Source organism: Vigna unguiculata, chromosome 5 (assembly GCF_004118075.2).
Source record: "Vigna unguiculata cultivar IT97K-499-35 chromosome 5, ASM411807v1, whole genome shotgun sequence".
NCBI lineage: Eukaryota > Viridiplantae > Streptophyta > Magnoliopsida > Fabales > Fabaceae > Vigna > Vigna unguiculata.
The window spans coordinates 43,624,528-43,646,388 of record NC_040283.1 but is presented as its reverse complement, the minus strand read 5'-3'; the positions used below and the strand labels follow the sequence as shown (position 1 = coordinate 43,646,388).

The window sequence follows — 21,861 nt, the reverse complement described above, 5'->3', positions numbered from 1 at the left end:
GGAAAACATAGATTGATATTGAAGTAATTCTCTCATGATCTCTCATAGATCAAGGTTACTATATTATTATGATTTATGTATATTAGATTTATGATTCTTCTTAGGATGTTTCTCCAAATTAAATTTATCTTAAATTAGTATAAACTTAATTATGATTTTAGGGATTCTTTTATGAAATTAGTATGAACCCTAATTATACTTTTTCCCAATTATTATAACTCTTAATTATGAAATTTAGGGATTTAGTGTTTTCTGTTGTCTATGGTAATTTTTTTTTAAGTTTTGAATTTATATCGTGTTGTTTATTTAATTAAAGTGGTATAAGTTTTGTTATGTCTTGTATGGTGATAATTGTGATTTCTGAATATAAATTTTATCTTTTTTTAAATGGGTGAGATGTGATAAATTTATATTAGAAAAATTATGATAAAGAGTAAAAAAATTGATTTTTTTTAAAGAAGAAGGTTTGTGATAAAGATGAAAAAAATGCATATATGTTAACTAAACTTTTCATGAGAAATTTCATGAGAACCAAGAATTCAAGACAATGAAAATCAAATTTCTAAAGTTCCTAGAATTATATATAATGAATTGAAAAATTCATTAGAACGCGATCTGAGAAAAACCTCTTCAAATTTGACAATACCCACTAAATCAAATTGTTGAGGTACAAAGGGCTGATCTAAAATGATATTCATGGTTTGGTATCATGATATAATAGCGAATAATAGTCATATTTTTTTGAATTTTACTATTATGTGTGTTTGTTTTAAGCAGAGAAAATGAAGAGAAAAAATAAAAAACTTTTTTTTCTAACTAAAAAAAATTGTATATAACAAATTTAATTTGACACCCCTAAATTTTTTCTCCAAATTTCACCACTGATGATGACAGAAAAGGGTCACATTATCTCTACATGAAAAATATAAGAATTCAACTAAGTCGAAAAAAAATATAAGAATCAAATTACTAATTAAACATTCAACTCACACGTGATTACCTTTTGAACGATGTTAACATCACAGTAAATCAATTTAACACATAATAAAATTGAGTAAAAAAAATATTATAACTAAAATGAATTAGAACCTAAAAGTATAAAAATCAAACTAGTAATTAAACCTAAGTACAAATATTGGGTACATTAAACGAACCATCCAAAATAAATAATTATATTTAATAAGTGAAGAGTCTTAACCAATAAATTTAAAAAATCAAAATAATATACTCAAATTAAAAGTCTAAAATGTCTAATCTCCATAAATATAACATGTTTTCTAGTAAAATGAATTTCTTTTAGTGGACACCAACTTTATATTGTATGTAAACAAATAATATAGAACAATGGTGTCTTTCTTAATCAAAAAACAATATTAACACTTGACTCTGGTCTCGGAGAAAAAACATTAATCGGCTGAGAAAATTGGAGAACCGAAACTACCCCATCCCAAATAAATTTTGTCAATTTGTCTAGTTCTAATTCACTCGGTCTCATATTATAATATAAACCTACCATTTCATATTATAATTATGAAAAACATAGGATTAATATACAATAATGTTTTTGTCTAACATATACATAGTCTATGCCATAAGCAAACTTGAATTCAACATGCTTTATGTGTAGCTACTCCACCTTCTTTTTTTTTGTACTTGTAGTTGATGAATCATTATTAATTTATTGTTTCTTTTTTTTTCGAATAATAATATTATGACTTTATTTTTTGACTTCCATTTTTTATTCTTTGTCTTGACTCAGTGTGAATCATTAATTTATATACTACTATTTTTATTCTTGAAAGAATCAATGACCTATATTAAATCATATTAGAGAGTAAAAAATGGAAGTCAAAAAATAGGAATTACAATATAATTTTTCTTTCCTTTCATTTTTGACGAGAAAAAGAAATAGATTGCTCACTTCAAAATTTCTTGTTCAGCCAAATTGATATAAAACAAGCATAAATGATTCTCTTTAGGTAAGTATACTTGTTTAATATCTATTATATTTAGTATTTATTATGTACTTCACTAATATCTATTGAGTTGAAATTTTTGCAGTTATTTTTAATTTTCACGGTTGATATTGTGATATATTACCAAATAATAAAATCTGTTGAGAAAAATTTACTCAAGAGATTTAACAATAATCAAACATTCAAACCAAGAGAAGATTAACCACACTTTCAATACTTCAATTCTAACAATCTCTTTTTTTTTTAAGTCTTAAATGTTACTTCATAATAAAAGGTGAAGTTAAAAATGAAAAAAAAAAATATAACCGAAATAATGAGTTAATATAAGAAAAAACCGTAGAAATATATATATAAGAACTTATTTGTAAGCTTGGAAAACAACTAAACTTTCAACCCAAGTTGATCTAAATATTAATATGAAATCCTAAATAACAAAAGTTATATCAAAATAATCACTAAATTTCTGTACTTTTCTTTGCTCGTTTGCTTGTGTTCTAGTCCTACCACATTTCATTTATGTTTTATTTATGATGCTTACTAATTTTTGAAAACATAATTAATCTGTTATTATTAAGTTTGGTCACGTAATTGTAGTTGTCATCAACAAAGTGTATTGAATCACATCACATTGCCACGTGATGTTGATAGTGTGGACAAGACAAATTAAAATATCCCTAATTAACCTTAATTCTTTAAGAACACATACGCTCTAACTTTCAGGATTTTATTGCACCTTAAAAAATTCTTTTACCACACACATAGAAGATTAAGATTAGAATTAGATAACGATTTTTCAATAAATTAGCATGAATTTCTCACCTAAATAAATTATATGGTATAAGTAACACGATAATAACATTAATATATCATTTAATCATATATTTTGTTGATAAATGATAAAATAAATATTATAATATCAATATATTTATAATTAAATTGTTGAGATTTTAACCATATATTTTTTTAATATAAAATAATAATTTTAACAAATATTTTTATTTAACTATTTTAGACTATTTAGACTAATAATGTTAAATAAACGTTAAATATATGTATTGGGCAGGTAAGTAGAATTATCTTTAAAAAGTGTCAAATTAGATCTTATATAAATAAACTCTAATGGTATGCTTTGTATGAAAGAAATAAATTACATAAATGTAAGAGAGTGAAAAGAAGAAATTGTAAAATCAATTAAAGCAATTGCTTGGATCCTTTTACGGTTTTTTTTCCCATGGAGTACTCTGAATCTTTTGCAATCAATGTCATACAGTAAATACAAATATGATAAAATAATACACTACTTATAAAAATAATAAGTTATACTAAATAACACAAATACATTAACATTAAAAATAATAATAATAAATAGTAAAATAATACGTTTCTGCATGTTCAAGCAGCTGGTGATTGTGTAATTGCAGCCACCATGTCTAATGCTACACAAGGTTGATCAACAGGTACCTGTTGCACTCACCAACCAAATAAATTACTCAAACAAACAAAACATTATAATTTCACACTGTTTATTTTATTTTATTTTTGTACTCATTTCCTTAACTAGTTTTTAATTTTTATATAAATATATGTGAGTATACATATATACCATTATACAGGGTTTTTAGTAAGTAAATCATATAATGTGAAGGTTCACTCTGAATTTGGATTGTTTATTGCAGTTTCGGTACTATCATTTTCTTATACTTTAAAATACACTAGTGTATACTATTTTAATATTTTAAAATATATTAAAAAAGATTAAGCTATCAATGTTTTAAAATATCAGTATATTAAAAAAAATTAATATATTTTAAAATATCAAAATCAGTATATTTTTAGCCAAAAAAAAATCTAACAGTGAATCCAAATTTCAAAAATTATGCAGTGGTTATGAACTATTTCCACTTACAAAATGACCAGCTCCAAGGATCCAATAGAAATGCAGATTTTTGAATGACTTGAAAAACCCTTTGGTGGTTCTGTCACTTCCACAATAGATAGGGGTTCTGTCTTTTTCCAAGAAACTTTGAAGTCCTTCCCACCTACAAAATAGATCCCAGAAAAAGAAAAAACATCATAACTCACATAAATGCTTGGTTTCACCAATATTGAAAAGATCCATAAAATATATATGATGCATAGTTGCTTACTTCAGTTTCTTAAGCCAAGCTTCTGTTCCCTTGGTTGCACAAATGAGATCAACCTATAATAACCACAAATCACAATGATCCATTCAGATTACATACATGTTTTTTCTGTGAGAACTTCTGCTATTGTAGGTATACCATTAAATTGCGCATTACTTTCTAAATAGTAGTTTAACTGTTGATTATCTTTCAATTTTGATTATATGTGGTTGCATGATCCAAATTTAATGTTATCATTTCTCACACCACATGTGAATTTGGGGATGAATACTACTTTGAACCCACAAACACAAAAATTGGGATGAACAATGGTCTCTGCACATTGACAATATATCAAACAATTGAGATGAACAATCACATAAAAGAAAAACAAAAGATGGTCAAATTAGGTTTCCCAGCAATTTGCTTAAATATACTGATACAAAGGTTATATGTAGGATCAAAATTCAAAGTGTGCACATAAACTGTTTGTAAAAATGTTGGTGAAGGACACTTACTTGACCATTGTACACAGTCACGTTGACCCCAAGTGTCAGCAGCTCATCAACCTAAGAGAATTAAACTAGAGACATCAAATATAAACTAAAAGAAAAGAAATTACCCATTTTAATTAATTCAATTCCTTTGAGCCCAAAATACATAATCAAATTGTTTTAAGCATATTAAAATCTTCTTACCTCACTGATTCTTGGCTTCATAAAATCAGCTGCAAGACTCTCGAAAACCTCCCAGGACTGCACTTCGTATCTGTCATCAGCACAAAAGTTGTTGTGAGATCACGAATTTGAATTGGAAATTGAGATAATTTGACATCATAAACTCACGTAACATTCTCAGGAATAATATTTAACTTCTTCCTCACGACACCGTTTAGTAATTTTTCAAGATCATCGTCCTCACTACCAAGAGTTGAAATCTTTGACTTAAGATACTTGGAGTATCGCATAATTGCCACTTCTTTCGATAATCCCAGCTCCACTGCGTTTAAGCTGTTTGAATCACTGTCTGAATCTTGTAGAAAATTATAGAAATCCTGAAATATTAAAAAATAAGAATTTTAGGAGCTGTGGTACAGAACATTTTTACAATTACTTTCAAAATCTACCACAACTCCAAAAGTTAGCCAATGACATGAAATATTATTTTCACTTATATACACTATTTTAAGTGATTAAATAAATACACCAACGTGATTAATGGAAATAAATTATAGTACCACAGAATTGCTGCTAGCGATAATCTCATTCTCAAGATCACCCCATGAATTAGTTGCATTAACAAATTGACCTGCCTCAAGTTGCTGCTTGATCTTCTCAGCTATACTATTGTAAAATCATATTTATCTATCAGATAATATAGACAATGAAATCAAACTCCAACATTTCATCAATTTGTCTATTTGAGAATGTGGAAAAAAGATACACCTGTTTGCTTTTTGCAGTCCATTGTCATCAAGTCTTGATAGATCTTTCAGTAGAGGACCCCATGAGAACTTCAAGGTAGAAAATATTAAAATTGTGAAAGTTGTAAGTTGAGTTTTAACCTTTGACTACAAAAATATTTGTACCTACCACAAAATCTTCTGGGGAGATCCAGGAATCTCCTAATGCCACACCTGAATAAGAAAAATAAAGTTACTATACATATAATATTTCACATGTATAATTAATTGATCTAAGGAACAAAAAACAAAATTCACCATATTGATGGACATGAATTGTTATCAGTCTTGGATGATGTCAGAATGGAAAGAACATATACCTCCAAGTGTAGCCTTCAATGTTCCATGTTGAATAGCTTTGAAAGCTGATAATGCAAGAGCTACAGCAAATTTGCCACCATAAGACTCTGCCACAATGAACAGAGGACTCTTTTGGAGGTTGGCATCATTGTTGAATAATTCAGCTAACAAGGTTGTCAAGTCTATGGTTGCTTCTTGGTCAGTTTTGGCATAGAGATCCGAATCTTCAACATAACTGTACCCGGTTCCAACAGGGTTGTCCTACATAGTACATGGCACATTGATTCAATGTCATTGTCATTGAAGGATGTAAGAAGCACAGTCAAAAGCTCATTAGAATGCAAAATCAAGTGGAAACTGTAATCAATTGCTTCAAGGAAAAAAAACTAGAGTTAATGAGCTACCACAAACAAGAGATCTGCTTTTCTCAACCAAGTGGAATTCCGGGGCTTCAAATTGCCATCCAAAGGACCAACCTCTCCAAAATTTCCAAACCCAACTCCAGAAGCACCCTGTTAAATATTTCGAAACAAATTGATGTTATATAATGGCCCAATTAAAAAATAAATATTGGGAAGTCTGTTATAATGAGAATAAACTTTGATATAATTTTCATAAACTAATTTAGTCAACTACTATGAGAAAAAAAATGATCTTTATCATTTTCTTTTTCTAATCTCAGATAATTGGTTTAACTATAAAAAAGAAAAAACACATACTGGTCCTCCCTGCAACCAGAGAATGATTGGCCAGGGCTTGGAGGGATTATCCACTCTGTATGGACTTCTGTATAGCCACCAGAACAAATGAGCTTCTGTGGTAGCAAAATTTAAAGCATAAAGGTAAGTAACTATTGCTAAAAAAATTTCAAAAAACAGTCCATGCTAGGTTTCTATTAGGTATCATGAGAAAGAAAAAGAAAAAAGAAAAAAGACAGAAGAGATTACTGGGTCTGATTTGCACATATCCCCATTCCTCTGATCCGTCTTCAGTCCTTGAGCTGCTGCTACTGCTACATGTTACTGATCCTCCGTGAAATAGTGTAACAAGGAATAGAAGAGTGACCAGAAAAGCTTGAAACTTTTTCATCTCAGTGAGTGAGTAAAAAGAAAAAAAGAGGTTTTGGCAATTATGCAGGAATAGATCGAAGATGGATAAAAATAACATTTCATATTCTGATAAGACTGTCTTGTCAACGCAACGTGCTCCATCCCTTGTGTTATGACCCTTCACTCTCACCAAATTCAATTAAAACTGTACCAACGGAATTCTTTTTTTTTTTTTTTAAGTTTGTTTTATTAGAGATTTAATTATTATTTTTTTTCATTTTTTTTTCTAAAATCTCAAATTGGCTCTTAAGTTGTTCTAAGTTTTAATTTGGTTTTCACTTTTAAAAAAATAATTTAATTTAATCTTTTCGTTAAATTTTTTAAACAAATTAATGATTTTTTTATTAATATTGACATTATAAATATATTAATTACATCAATAAATTAAATCATTTTTATTAATAAATTTAATTTTGATGAAAGATCTTTGTTATGTTTCAAAAAAAATTAATGAAAAAATTAAATTATATCAATTTTTAAAAATTAAAACCAAATTAAAATTTAAAAATATTGAAAGATTAATTTAATATTTTTAAACTAAAACACATCGAATGATTAATTAAACCTATATTAAATTCATCGTCCAATTTAATTAAAATTCTACTACCTTTCGGTTCAAACTAAGTAAAAATAAAATGAGTTAGATTAGATTTAATTCCACAACATTTTTTAAATTTTATGAAAAAATATTTATTATTAATGAATTTTGAATATTAAAATAGATTAAACCTCAAACACTTACTACTTATACTGATAAAAAAAAAATCGTTATTAATGATTTGATCTTTAGCATAGAAATAAATTGCCTAAAAAATGAAAAAGAAGTTTTTACTTCCGTTTGTGAACATCAGTAATGTTCTGTTTATAAGTATAAATATAAACACACACACTAACACTTATTCTAAATTTAATTACTTTTTTTAGTTGACTATCATTTTTAAATTATGATGATAATTATTTATAATAAAAAACTATCTGTAAAATAAGTAAAAATTAAATAATAAAATTGTAAAAATCATTTATATTTATTTTATGATTATACTTGCAATAATCATAATATTCTTATCATAAAAAAAGAATAATACACGTCCGCTGATAAAAATAAAATAAATTATCAACCATAGAAAAAACAAATGAATGAACAGATTGCTGTTATCTCTAAAATTTTAAAAATATTATATTAATATACTATTTATTGATATTTTATAATTAGATACAATTTTTCTGATTTTCTTTTATAAATTTAGAAAGAAAATTAAAATAATTGATGAAATCATAATTTTATGTCAAAGTTGTCCTCTATCGTATAAAAAAAATACGTTTCATAAAATTATAATCTTTTTCACCAAAAATATTGAAATAAGTTACTTCTTTGTAAATATTTAGTTCGAACTTTAAAAAATAGGAAGAAATTCTTCAATTTAGTTTATATTTTATTTATAAAAAAGTCAATGTTTCTTATTTTATTAAATTATTTGTGACATTATTTAAAAGGTCAACATATATTAATAATTTTGAACTTTTGTAAACTTTCACTTTATTTATTTTTACTTATTACATCTTCATAATCATGATCAGAGGGTAGAAATTTAAAGTTATTAACATATGATTACTTTTTAAAAGGTGTCAAGACTAATTTATCATAAGAGATAACATTGATTCATTTTAAATAAAATAATGATTGAATCAAGGACAACAAAAATTAAGAGATCACATTGAATAAACCAAGCAAACAAGGACAAAAAAAATCTAGATTTAATTAGTATTCTTGTTCAAACATTTGTGTGATTTATTCCTTCCGTTAATTTTGTGTTAATACAGTTTTGAAGTGACTATATATCGTATCTTAGTTTTTCTGTTTTTTATTTATTTATTTACAAATGAACTTAAGAATAATGAATTAGGATAAATTCATTCACACATTTACACATGTCACATAAGTAAAATTCTCTTTAAGTTTTTCATCATTTTATATCTTAGTATGGAAGACTTAAATCACTAATGAAGCAGAAGATTTTTATATTTCATACAAATTTCATCAATTTCAATAAACATTATCTTTATTTATATTTATATATATATATATATATATATATATATATCATTTAAACTAAAACATATATCAATAAAATATACAAATTAATATTTATTTTACATTTATAAAATTATCCATATTCATCCACTTATCCATTTAAAGAGATCAAAAGAAATTTTGTTTTTAACTTGAGCCAAAAATCTCCTCACTTGAGTTAAAATTTCTTGCTTTAAGTGAAATTTATGCAGAAATTAAAGTTGAGTTATTGTATTGTTTTTCTTTGAGCAGAAATATCCTACTTGAGGAAACATATAAAAAAATCAATCTCATACAACAAAACAAAATAAGTTTCAAATGTTTTATTTAAATTCACCTCACCAAATATAGCTTTCAAACAAGTCAAAATAATCAATACAATGTATAATTTTTCCAAATATTATTATTCTCCAAGTTAAATTCAATCTTATTGTAGGCTACTTCTATACCTCTCAAACAAGTGAACAAATCCTAAATATTTTACTTCAAATTTTCACAACAAATAATTCTTTTCAAATACATATGCATTCATCAAATACAAAAATGATGACACATTAAGTTCTATTTATTCAAACTATACAATGTCGTCTTAATCTCAAAAATTATAGCAAGTTTAAACAGCATAAATCTCATAAAACTCATGATAGAGTGACTACATCACATTCAAATTAAGATTATTTATCTTAAGGTTTTATACAAAACATAAATAGTTTCTCTTATATGCAATATTTTGTCCTCAAAAGCTAAATAATACACTATCTAAAACATAGGAACTTAAAACAAAATATAAAAATATAATAAAATTTAAGTATGAACAAATTGATTTTCTCCCACTAAAATTCATGATAAAATTATAAGAAATAAAAGATGACATGAAATCTTGGGAATAAAAAAAAATCATCATATTTAAAAATATGATCGGATAATAATGATCTTTGCATCTCAACTACTCCGATATGTTATCCAATTCTAAAATAAACGAGACAGGAAAATATAGAATAACAGAGAAGAAAACAGGAGAAGTACTAGGTCTTAGGGTTTATTAGAAATTAGAATTAGAATTCAACATGCTAATGAAATAGTGATTTGATTTCAGAATACTTGTTTTATTAACTGATAAGATGTTTATTTGATGAGATTGAAGTAGTGTTACAAATTATGCAAAGCCAAGAACAAGGCTACACTACAACATGTCCTTCCATCACTGTAACAGCCTTTCCACGCAGAAACACTCTCTGTGCGCCTTCATCAAACTGGATATTCAGAACCCCTCCTCTGGCTGATGCCTATATCAATATCATATGTTTATATCAGTGTATAGTAACTTCACATCATTTTGGAAAATATAAGGTTAACTCGAAAGGTTTTAATGACTTTTCGCATTAATCGGATACTAACAATGAATATTTATTGATATAAACGATTATGGTTAAATATGTTTCTGATCTCTTAAATTTAAGTAAAATTCGGTATAAGTATTTATTTAAAGTTTGTAAATTTAATTGATCTCTTAAATTTAAGTAAAATTCGGTATAAGTATTTATTTAAAGTTTGTAAATTTAATTTTTTTAACCAAAATTTTTTTCAGTTGAATTGACGTTTGAAATATAATTCATGATTATTATAAAACGTAATTGAAACGTCAAATAAATTTAATAAAATTTGATTAAAATAATTAAATTTATGAATTTTTAAAATAAAAAACTAAATTAGGTGAAAGTTGCGGGGAATTAATTCCAATTTTGATCGAAATTTAAGGAATCAAAGTGATTTTAACCCAAAAAATTTATTTGGATACACAGAATAAGAGTTCCCACCTGATAAGCCTTGAAGTTGGTCTTCCCCAGCTTCTTGCTCCAGTAGGGTGTCAATGAACAATGTGCACTCCCACAAACAGGGTCCTGAAAGGAAACACGAAGTGAAATGGAGCATTGGACTTCTTTTGATATCACTCTCTGCATTGTTCTAAAGCTTCTTCTCTAAAATGGTGAAGTGATTTTGGAAGAAGAGAATAGCATTTTCTTGAAGGGATTACACAGTTCCAGAAATGATGTGTCAGGAGCATGGAGTTTTAAATCAGAAACATGAATCTTTCTATAGATAAGATTCTTGACCACTTACCTCACTGATTCCAAGTTTTGGACAGAAGAATCTACTCATGAAATCAAATTCTGAATCTGAAGGAGCCACCCCCGAAACAATTACCCCTGTTGCAGGGCATTTAACTATTGTATCAAGTTGTGGCTGTAGTTCTGAGACAGCTTTCCCAGATGAGAGTATAACCTGAAATAAAATTGAATGTTTCACAATGTTCAATGTGCACAATTGCTCAGAAAAAAACACACTTTTTATTTTAATTCTAAGAATCAAGCAGGTTAATAGATGGTTAACACTGTTTTGTATCAGACAATAACAGAAATAGAAATTACGAGCAAGCAATCTCCAATTGTTGTCCTTTTCACATCAACTATGGAAGCACCGTCTAATGCCTCAGAAATTAGTGAAGCACTCTCATCATAGTTGAACTCTTTAACCGGATCAACAGGAAAATCCAATTCAATATAGAAATCTGTGAGATCTTTCTGCAAGTTTGAAGCACTGGAAGTATGAATTGCTGGGATCTTTTTAGCTACCAGTACTCCAGATAGCGTCTCAAATTCAATAACATCACTATCCACCGAACCAGATGAAAATAGTACGTGCGCAGTAGCTAATGTAGCATGACCACAGAGTTTAACCTGCAGAAAATCCAATATCATATCATAAGTTAAGATTAATAATACTCTACAAACCTATCGACATTTTCAGCCAGATCATCGGTCAGACGGTCCAATCATATGGTCGAAGGTCGCTTATCCTTGGACTGTCTGACCGACGGTCTGGTTTGGAATGTCGATGGACCATACCGTATATACAACTCAAATATTATCATGAAAATATGATTAGTACGAGATATTAGGTTACCTCAGCAACGGGCGTAAACCATCTGAGGCGAAAAGTGGGGACAGAAGAGTCTGAAATTGGAGTAATGGGAGTTATGAAACAAGTCTCAGAGATATTGAATTCTGCTGCTAATGCTTGCAGCCACTTCTCCTCTCTTTCATCTTCCAACAAACACACAGCTGCAGGGTTTCCCTTGAATGCTGACTCGGCAAATGCATCTACCTGATTATCAAACTCACATTCACCAAACAGAACATCCTAATTCCTATCAACAATCAACAACCGAATTAACTCACAACAAACATACCACAAAGTATTTCACAGGTTTCTTTGCATTTGACAACGTAACAAATGCCATGTCTCTCCTCCACTCACTGCTAAGACTGCTCAAACCTTCGAAGCTTTCCCCAACAGCCGCCACCAAAGTGTTAAGTGCTTCTTCCCATTTATCACTTCTTAAAGAATGTTAAGTTTAAAATTTAACTATTTTTTTTATCAGATCACACAACTTAGAATCAAAAGCGAAATTGGTTTTGTAGACTTATAATTATAGTTGTCCCTTCATGTAAATAAAGAGGTGTTTGTGCTTGGCCAAAAGTTTATAGAATAATTTATATTATAAAGTGTTAATATCACTACTTTTTTTCTAAGAATATGGGAAGATGAGAAAAAATTAAAAGAATAGAACTTGTTTTCATATGCACACTTTTCATGGGTGGTAAGTAGAAAAACTCTGCATAAGCTTAATAAAAGAATTAATTAAAGGAAATATCAGATATACGCTTCCTTTTATAAGCATTTAAGTATAATATTTTTAACATTTTATTAATATTTTATAAAATATTAAATAAAAATAACCTTATCCATTATTTTGAGTACGAACGTAGCATGTGACTTAAAACTGGCACATGGTTTCTGTACCCTGATTGGTTTAACAAAGACGTGTAAGAAAAAAAAGATAAAAGCAAAAAATGAGATAATTTTAAATTATTTGGGAAAGGTGAAAATATTCCTTTTGAATGTGAAAAAAAAAAAAACGTACGATAACATAAATACTACGAGTAAAAAATGTATAAAAGTAAGAATAACTTCAAAATTCAATTGCATAACTCAGTTTCCTCAACCCTTCCATAAAAATGGTGTGTTGATATAATATATTTAGAGCCATCAATGTTGGAGTTTAAAATTCTGTCATATATGTTTTACAAAATTAAAAGGATAAAAAATTAAATTAAAAAATGTTTAGTTAAAAATAATAATAATAATATGTAGTAAAAAGTAATATAATAAATTTCACAATCTTTCAATTTTTATGATTGAATCATCTTATAACTCAGTCGTGATGTTAGGATGGTAGTAGGCAAATATGAATAGATAAATGTGAAGTATATAAAGATGGGTTGTTGAAATAATGAATTTTATACAATTCCAGAGATCTCGATCAAATACAAATATAATTGTAAATATGAATAGGAAAAATAGCCACAATTTCAAAATTTAATGTTAAACAATGCTATATGAAATCCCATAAAGATGAATACCTCACCGGATAAGCCTGCAACGCATTATCGTCCTCACCAATACTCTCACATTCTTTTTTACTCCAATCTGTTCCCTATTTTGTTTGCATTCACCAACCCTCATTGCTCAATTATTATTTTATTTTACCGTTCAAATTTCTCACACCATCCTACACACCACTTCTCTCTATTATAATTTTTTCTGATGTTTGAATTTGATAAAAGAAACTGAAGTTGGAAAATAAAAATAGATTTTATTATTTTATTGTAAATATTATTATTACTACTATTTTATTATTTAGTGTATTTTTAAATTCGTTTAATTATTATTATTATTATTATAATAAGTAAAAACGTAAATTCTAATGAAATGTTTACGAAATATCTTTCTGTTGGCATGCTACTTTAGTACGTAATCTATCCATTAGAAAATTGTTTATATAAATAAACTTGTCAACAATAATTTATATTAATTGCAGAATCAGATGCAAAGTTTAAACTGATTTTATCTCACTGTCAATTAAAAATTCCCATTTTAGTGCGTGAACCAACCGAGGGATTTTACATTAATGATACCGGGAAATACATCTCTGATTGAAAGATACATGGGAGAAAGCAAAAAAACTAGAGTAAATAAAATAAAGGAGGTTAAAAGCAGTGGGCAGTAATAAATGAATTTTATAACATAAACCAAAATTTTGGCTAGTTTCACAAAATCTCTTGACCTAGCTTTTCCTCTATTTTCAACTCTAACCTCCTTTGATTCCTTTGCTACGAAAACAAATAATAACAGCTAGAGGTGGTTGTCAGTATTTCTGTACACCAAAAAAGACAGATCCCTGTACATACTAAACATTTGATCTGCAGCCAGCAAAGCAACCAAGAAAAAAAGTCTACAGCATATTGTTCCACCAAAAACTTTACACAAAATTCAGAGTGCAGGAACAGGCTTATGTAACACCGAGGTCCCTTGAAATATCATCATGCGATAAAATTTCTTATACTTGTTTATCTGTAACCACACCACAAGTTAGTCTATATAAAATGAGTGGAAACCATCGAGAATCTACAGATGAAGTTAATACATACCTCATCTTGAGCTAGCTTTGTGAACCCAAATTTACCGGTCCATATCGATTCAGCTTCATCGGCAGCTGGTAGCACAAGGTTCTTCACATTCAAAGAACCAAGTAATGTCTCAATACAAGAAAATAGACACTGAAAATAACCCTGGAAAAAAAAAGTTCAGTTAGAATATTTCCTGGCATTCACAGAAATCCTTGTACTAGAGTAAAAAAACTAAATAACCTGTCCTTGTTGATCAGAAGTAGTTGCCACCAATGGAAGCTCAGCAATTTCTGATCCAAAGACACGAAATACTCCAGCGCAAACAATATCTCCACTGCAAAACAATAAAAATATACTTTGTAAGTAACAATTCCAACCAAAGTTGCAACCCACATAAACCATGCCGCCCTGATATACTTACTTGACAGTAAGCACTGCACAGTACATCCCACTAAAATCTTGACCTCGAATGTTCCTTCTGAGGAAATGAAACAAACAAGAAAATTCATTCACATCCTACATATACATAATATATAAATAAATAAATATAGATAGAATACACAAAAAATATACAAGGCTTACCCAAACAACATTGTCGGAATGAAATCTCGGCCAGATGTTGAATCAACTATAGGATCAAACCTTTCCTGTACAAAAAAAAGATTCATACTAACTAAAATTGCACATCCATCAAACTTGACATAAAATAAATGTCATCGTCAAAATATAAATGAAAAATATACCACAATTTCTATATACTAAAAACAGAGTAACTGATAAAATGTTCTCCTTCTATAAATATTTACAAGACCGTTTTCAGAAATTTTGTCAAACTTTTTCAGAAGACCCCTTTGTAGTGGAATAATGCATTATTTTTTATTTCCTAAAATAGCATTAATTTATTGAGGTGTTTACCAAAAATATAATAGATATTTGAAATGAATGACATGAGTCTCTATGAGTAATCTGATTTAAGAATATAACTGCTCACGATATGAAAGTCTCACTCAAATACTTTAGATTTTTAAATATGATATGGAACAACAATACTAATTATTCCAGATACTCTACTATTTATAAATTCTTTGCCTGTCAAAAAAAAAAACTTATTATTTTCAACTAATTTACCTCACTTTATGGACCAGTGAGAAGATCTTATAAATAGAGAAGAAGGAATAGAAAACTAAGATTAATCTTATATACTCACATGGAAGATAGCAACAGCCTTTGAAAGCCTTTTCCTATTTTCAACAGAATCATCTAGTTTCCAATTTATAACCCTCCATTTAACATCAAGGTCACCTCGAATGTCTACATTTTTCTCTTCGTGCTTCTTTTTAATCAAACTTAGAAGAGAATCTGGGACACTCTTTTCCCCACAAGCTGCCAAATCCGCCAGAGCAGAATGGATTTGATTGCAAGATGTGCCACAAAACCAATTCCCCTCAGGCAATTCCTGTAAATTAATATCCGTTAAAAATATTACTTATTACAAGAGGAAAGAGGAGAAAATCAATAAAGAAAAACAAAAGTACCTCAAGGTTCTGCATGTTATGATCCTTCAAGCAGCCAACATGATATTCTTTCTCACACTGCAAGAACACTCCCATCAGAACTTTAAAACGTACAATATAAAGAAACTTGTCATTAAGACCTGGCTATCTAAAAGACAGAAAAAGCAAATACCTGATCACAAATAATTACTGTCCGAGGACCAAAGCTTTTACTGAAATTGTGACGACTGTATTGAATCAAAGCAGGAGGAAGGTAAGAGAATAATGTGTCAATGCCAGTGTATTGAATCACATGTATAGAAACTAGCAAATATTAAAAAAACACAACAGAGTATTCAATACAAAAGAAGAATTTCAAATGGCCTGCGAAAAAATTCCCACGTGAGTTCACCACACCAACTAATAAATGAGACTAGTGTTACATTGGCAAGCTTTCAGTTGGTTACTGAAGGGATAAAACGACCCCAAAGAGAAGTGTTACCTGCACAAGGCACATCCACCATGGTCAACTTCTACAGTTCTGACAACACGAATACATCTTGGGTTCATTTGTTCCAAAATATCAGTGCCTTCAATCCTTCCAGCTGCCAGAGCATTCACATTATGTTGCCCCTGCCTATCTTTCTGGAAAACATTCTGGCAATACTTACAATACCAAGTACCACTGGGAATGCATGGCAAAGGGACACAGTCTGAAATTGTAAAATTTTATAAAGCCCGTCATAACAATGACTATAAACACTAGCATCAAGATCAAGTCTCTGGCCAAAAGAATTACTCATAAATTAAACAAAAGGATACTACGAATTAAATCCCACCACCACTGCCAACAATTTCTTTGAAAATTGAAGAAAAAAACACAATCTCCATAATTCCCAGAGGTGCGAGACTATCCAAAAAGAAAATCTTACATAAAAAATAAATAATACTGAAAATGATTTTCTCATATTTTGATAAAATAAAACTGGAACCATTTTCAGGCAAGAGACAAGATTGTCCATTTCCTTGGTCAAGAAATGACCTGCTAAAAGCACTAGAAAGTGCTTAAGAGTATCTTACAGAAGGCATACAATGAGGGATCACCATAATAAAACAAAAAATAAAAAGCGATCTCCATAGCTTAAATGTCAGTTCAGATACATAACATTGGTTTTCCTAAAGTATGTTGACACAATTAAAAAGCGCACTTACCAAAATAACAAATTTTGCTATTGATTTTGATTATAAAATAAATCCACACTGAAGAATTTATTTAAAAGCTTACAATCACTTTAAAAGTGTTATTACAGAATTTTCTAAAGATTGTTGGGTGCAAAAATATCCTAAAAACATTTAAATAATAGTATGATTTCTAATCATTATGGCCTTTTGTGCCCCATATGCATCCAGCAACCCTGAGAAATTCTATACAGATCCTACATTCTTTGAAAGAAGCTTCACCACATTTTGTTTAATAGTTTTGGCTGGCAAGATAGCATTACTGACATTGTTTCAATAGATCAAAGCTAGTTCAGTTTCCGTATCTAGTTTCTTGTTCAGTTTAAAATTTAATTCCTGGATGTTATATACCAATATTCGAGGAGAGCGTAAAGGAACACATGTCAATAAAGAATAGATTAACACAGTAAAAAGCAAACAACGTTTCACCTATGTGAAAAGCTCTAGGGCATCCATCACAACACAAAAGATCCCCTCCATCTTCACATATGATGCAGAGATCATCATTATCATTGTTGGAAAATCTCCGGTCTTTTGATAAAGAGATGGACAACTCATGGAGTGAGATTCCATTAGATGTGTAAATGTGCAGGTAACTGCAACACAATAACATAATTTAAACAAGGAAATGACGACAGTAACAAATATTTTTCCTCACAAATACTTAATCTGTTAATCTAATTATATTTTTACATACTGTACTAGAGCTAGAAAATATCTATAGAACCCAAAAGAAAAACATTGAACTTGAGTCGAGCAATTTAACGCAAATCTAGATAGAATACGCTGGCACACCCTATAATTGCATCCAATAACAATTTAAACGCATTTAATGAGGAAGACAACAAATAAAACTCATGATGAGCATATTAATGCAAATCTAGATAAACAATGCAAATGCACCCTGCATCCAATAATAAAAGTTAAACAAGAACTCACGGCTTTCGTCGAGATGCCCACCCAGCATGAGCTTCAAACTGAGAAGCACTGACCTGCTCAGTCAATTTTTTTTACAAAAAGGTACAGGTGTTAAATATCTGTCATAGCCTAATATGTGGCACAATATAACATATAATAACAAGGAAAAGCACCTCACTGTTGCAGCAGGTACAAAATATCCCATATCCCTTTTTGTAACCAACCAGCAGTTTCTGAACACAAAACAAAAGTACAATAAGGAAAGATAAAAGCCAAAAAACAATAGGAAAAATAAAACAGAACCAATCTTAATCACAGCTACCTGTCCGTGAGCATAGTAGGCTACTTCAGTTCCATCTGGCAAAACATCTGCTTCAAATACCAACTTATGCAAGCGCAGATCCCTTTCAAATATTAAAAATATACATGAATTAAATCCTTGATAAGTCTAAATCACCAGTATGTTAAAACATGTAAATATAAGCAATTCTAAATTTTAAGTGAAGCAAAATGTTTAGAAAAGTGATTTACAAATACACTTACTTCCTAGTTAGTCTTCCCTGACTCTTACCACGAGATGTACTGTGCTTCATTCCATTCTTTAATGAATTTGGCTTCATCCCACTGTTTGATGAATTAAGCTTCAACCCACTATGTAGCAAATTTGGCTTCATCTCATTGGTTAATGAGTTTGGCACCTCGCAATTATTTAGCGACTCAGGCTGCACCCCATTGTCTAATGAATTTGGCTGCATCTCATTGTCTAATGATTTTTGAACCATTACTGGCTCTGGTGATCTGAGATAGATAGGATGTGTATGCATTAAATAATCATATGCAATGCATTCGGTGAACTTTGATAATATTATTATCACAACGCACATTACATAGTCTCTTACAGAAACATACGTGTGAGAGTAAAAGTGACATGAAACAAAATAAGTAGTAATCCTATACTATAATAGCCTGTCCATTTATTAATAAACAAGACAGGGATGGTAAAACGGTTGATAAGTCTTACAACTTAGAAATTATCCATCACTTTAAAGGAAGGAAAATGTTACCATATTCACCCAAATCCTCATTTCTCATCCTTATAATGTAAAATCAAGTAGTCATACGTTTATTAAACAAAAATTTAAGTGATACCTTGGTTGAACTGGTGATGAAATCTTTTTGCTACTTGTTGTGGCTGTTTGAGGGGGACTTGCTATGCAAGCATCGCATACGAGCTTTGACACACCCTTGCATGCTCCTAAAAGAGACATCAATATCAGTTGTTACATGGCCCGGAAATAAGTATCAAAGCTGCAAAAACATTGGGATAATCAAAGAAGAGAAATCAAGAAGCATATGCATTTCAAACCTCTGCAGTGAAAACAGATGGAAGATTTGTTCATAGTGAAGCCACCAAGTAGTTTTTGAACGGCTTCCTCCATTGACTCCAATGACAAATCGCAGCAGGCATTCATGACATCACGGAGGTTATTTCCACCATTCCCACAATCCATGTAAATATACTCTGGGGGACGTTTATTTGCACTGCCAGCATGCAGCTCAAACACAGTGGGTGTGACCACCTATTTCCACAAAAAAACAAATAAAAAGCACAAATTACAACCATAATCTGTCAGACACTAAAATAAAATTAAAAATTAGTATAACTCACTTCAATCCCCATGCAACTCTCACAAAAACACAGAATCCCAGAGTTCTGAATCACTCCTTGAAGCCCTGTTTCCCCATTTTTTCGAGCCTAAAATGTCGTCAAACAAACTCAAACATCAAGCAGAAAGTCTTAAATACAAACATTCAAAATCCATTATTAAAAGAAGCAAAGATTAATATACCTTTGATCCTTTCATGTACCTCACTGTCAATCCGTCAAGAATGCCCGTAGCCAGAAGATCCTTCAACTTAGTAGGAAACTTCCTCAATCTAGAATTCGAAAATCTGCCCGAAATAGGAGTGGTCATTAACACCGAAGCCTCGGTTTCTGATTCCCTCTTAATAACATCATCAAGTCCAACAGCACCAACATTTTTCTCGTCATTTGCTGCCTCGGGTTTTTCCTTCAGTGCCGACCGCGTAAACCTTCTCACAATCGGAAGCCTCTCCAACCACTTTTTCGTTCTCTTCTTATTCTTCTTCCCCTTGTCATCATCATTCTCCACAACAAGTGTTTCCCCACTAGGAACCTTATCTCCCGAAACACCCTTCTCCGATTCTTCATTAATTTCGCCAAGAGGTTGTGCCGTCTCATCCACAACCTCTTCCTTCAACGTGTCAGCCACAACAGGCTCCTCCTCATTAACACCACTATCCAACACCTTCGGTTCCTCTTCGCCCATGACAATTTCTAACGCCTTCGGTTCCTCCTCGCTGATAACAGTTTCCAACACCTTCAATTCCTCTTCGCAGATAACAGTCTCCAACACCTTCGGCTCCTCTTCGCCGATAATATTTTCCATGGCCACTCCACTCTTCGCTTCCTCTTCACAAACCAACATTGCCGCAGATTCTGACTCTCCCGCATGATTATTCTTCGGCTCATCATCGCTCTGAAGATCCACCACGTCGCTCTTAGCCTCTTCCTCGCTCAAGACGTCCTCCGACGTTTTGGGCTCGACGGTCTTCCTGGACCGTTTCCGGGCAGATGCCGCCTGAACAGGAGGGTCGGGCCGGTTCTTGCTGGCCCGCGTTCGGCCCAGAGAAGCGCCGCAGATCTCAGATTGGGCCTTCATTGCGAACGCGAACTCCCTCTTGAGACCAGTCCGGACCCTAGAAAGCAACACGAACTCGTCGGAATCGGTGCCCTTGGCCATTGATTGAAGCTATTGGCAGCAGAAAAGGGTCAATAATACCCGAAATTTATGGAAGATCCGAGAAAGTGTGCGGATTGCACATGCGAATGGGGGAGTTTGAACGAAAGGAGAGGATTGGGTTGGAAAGGGAAAGTTAGGGTTTGGAGAAAAAAGGGTAAGAGTGAATAATTTGGGATTTGAGAGTCAAGGGAGAGAAAGACGCAGAAGAAGAGATGTTAATGTTTTCTCCAATGCCCAAACTAACCCTGCGATGATCGCGATACCATTTCTCCAGATTTTGATTTTCCATTTGGCCTTGTGTTTCGTGATATTCCAGTTTCTGATATCTCATTTATACGTTCCATAAATTTAAATTTAAATTTAAATTAAATACATTATTTATTTGACCAATTTTGAAAATTTTTGCGGCCTATCCTTCACACTTACCAATCATGAGGTGTCCACTAACAATTTGCAGTTACTGAGATTATATTATCATAATAACAAGAAGAAGAAGAAGAATATTTATAATAATATAGCATGCAAAGATATATATAATTCTTAAATTTGAATCTTCGACGTGAATAAATTGAAACTGGGAAACAAATCTCTTCTAAAGATTACTAGCCGTTTTTATTCAGCTGGTAAATTTTTTCTATCGATATATAGGGAAAGGTTTATATCAATTCATGATGAAATATATAAATTACGATATTAAAAGATGTATGATAAATTACTATTTCAGTTTCTAAGTTGCATATAAAACATATATTTTTATTTTATATAATTAAAAATTATAACAAATAAATCTTTTTGAAATATGAATTATGTTGGT

At 30.4% G+C, this 21,861-nt stretch overlaps 3 protein-coding genes across 3 annotated transcripts; all 3 read right to left on the bottom strand.

Annotated features, from left to right (window-relative positions):
• Positions 1–3,142: 3,142 nt before the first annotated feature.
• Positions 3,143–7,069, bottom strand: LOC114183404 (serine carboxypeptidase-like 51). The gene is made up of 13 exons (XM_028070416.1): positions 6,809–7,069; positions 6,581–6,675; positions 6,266–6,373; positions 5,882–6,122; positions 5,692–5,735; positions 5,545–5,612; positions 5,337–5,442; positions 4,945–5,153; positions 4,798–4,867; positions 4,618–4,668; positions 4,124–4,176; positions 3,883–4,015; positions 3,143–3,437 (listed from the first exon to the last, which is right to left on the bottom strand). Exons 1-13 carry the CDS (start codon positions 7,026–7,028, stop codon positions 3,369–3,371), a joined length of 1,467 nt encoding a protein of 488 aa, XP_027926217.1. The 5' UTR covers positions 7,029–7,069; the 3' UTR covers positions 3,143–3,368.
• A 3,057-nt stretch (positions 7,070–10,126) lies between these two features.
• LOC114183894 (uncharacterized isomerase BH0283-like) lies at positions 10,127–12,459 on the bottom strand. Its single transcript, XM_028071067.1, has 6 exons — positions 12,292–12,459; positions 12,006–12,206; positions 11,471–11,779; positions 11,163–11,324; positions 10,859–10,942; positions 10,127–10,327 (listed from the first exon to the last, which is right to left on the bottom strand). The coding sequence occupies exons 1-6, from the start codon at positions 12,340–12,342 to the stop codon at positions 10,220–10,222; spliced, it is 915 nt and encodes a 304-aa protein (XP_027926868.1). The 5' UTR covers positions 12,343–12,459; the 3' UTR covers positions 10,127–10,219.
• Positions 12,460–14,162: 1,703 nt separating this feature from the next.
• Positions 14,163–21,347, bottom strand: LOC114184228. Its single transcript, XM_028071511.1, has 18 exons — positions 20,073–21,347; positions 19,892–19,978; positions 19,589–19,802; positions 19,372–19,477; positions 18,766–19,020; positions 18,545–18,626; positions 18,396–18,455; positions 18,244–18,296; positions 17,734–17,900; positions 16,568–16,778; positions 16,259–16,313; positions 16,108–16,164; positions 15,780–16,028; positions 15,155–15,219; positions 14,994–15,050; positions 14,813–14,906; positions 14,594–14,734; positions 14,163–14,516 (listed from the first exon to the last, which is right to left on the bottom strand). Exons 1-18 carry the CDS (start codon positions 21,045–21,047, stop codon positions 14,436–14,438), a joined length of 3,009 nt encoding a protein of 1,002 aa, XP_027927312.1. The 5' UTR covers positions 21,048–21,347; the 3' UTR covers positions 14,163–14,435.
• Between the last annotated feature and the right edge of the window lie 514 nt (positions 21,348–21,861).

Excerpts from the sequence above, each read along its gene's own strand:
- LOC114184228 (XM_028071511.1), bottom strand. The coding sequence starts at position 21,047 with ATGGCCAAGGGCACCGATTCCGACGAGTTCGTGTTGCTTTCTAGGGTC. Across the intron at positions 18,627-18,765 it reads CAGGGAAGACTAACTAGGAA|GGATCTGCGCTTGCATAAGT; the intron begins GTAAGTGTATTT and ends AATATTTGAAAG. Across the intron at positions 15,051-15,154 it reads ATTCCGACAATGTTGTTTGG|AAGGAACATTCGAGGTCAAG; the intron begins GTAAGCCTTGTA and ends TCATTTCCTCAG.
- LOC114183894 (XM_028071067.1), bottom strand. The coding sequence starts at position 12,342 with ATGGCATTTGTTACGTTGTCAAATGCAAAGAAACCTGTGAAATACTTT. Across the intron at positions 12,207-12,291 it reads AACCTGTGAAATACTTTGTG|GTAGATGCATTTGCCGAGTC; the intron begins GTATGTTTGTTG and ends TTTGATAATCAG. Across the intron at positions 11,325-11,470 it reads CAATTGGAGATTGCTTGCTC|GTTATACTCTCATCTGGGAA; the intron begins GTAATTTCTATT and ends ATTTTATTTCAG.
- LOC114183404 (XM_028070416.1), bottom strand. The coding sequence starts at position 7,028 with ATGTTATTTTTATCCATCTTCGATCTATTCCTGCATAATTGCCAAAAC. Across the intron at positions 5,154-5,336 it reads TCGCTAGCAGCAATTCTGTG|GATTTCTATAATTTTCTACA; the intron begins GTACTATAATTT and ends TTAATATTTCAG. Across the intron at positions 4,669-4,797 it reads TGAAGCCAAGAATCAGTGAG|GTTGATGAGCTGCTGACACT; the intron begins GTAAGAAGATTT and ends TAATTCTCTTAG.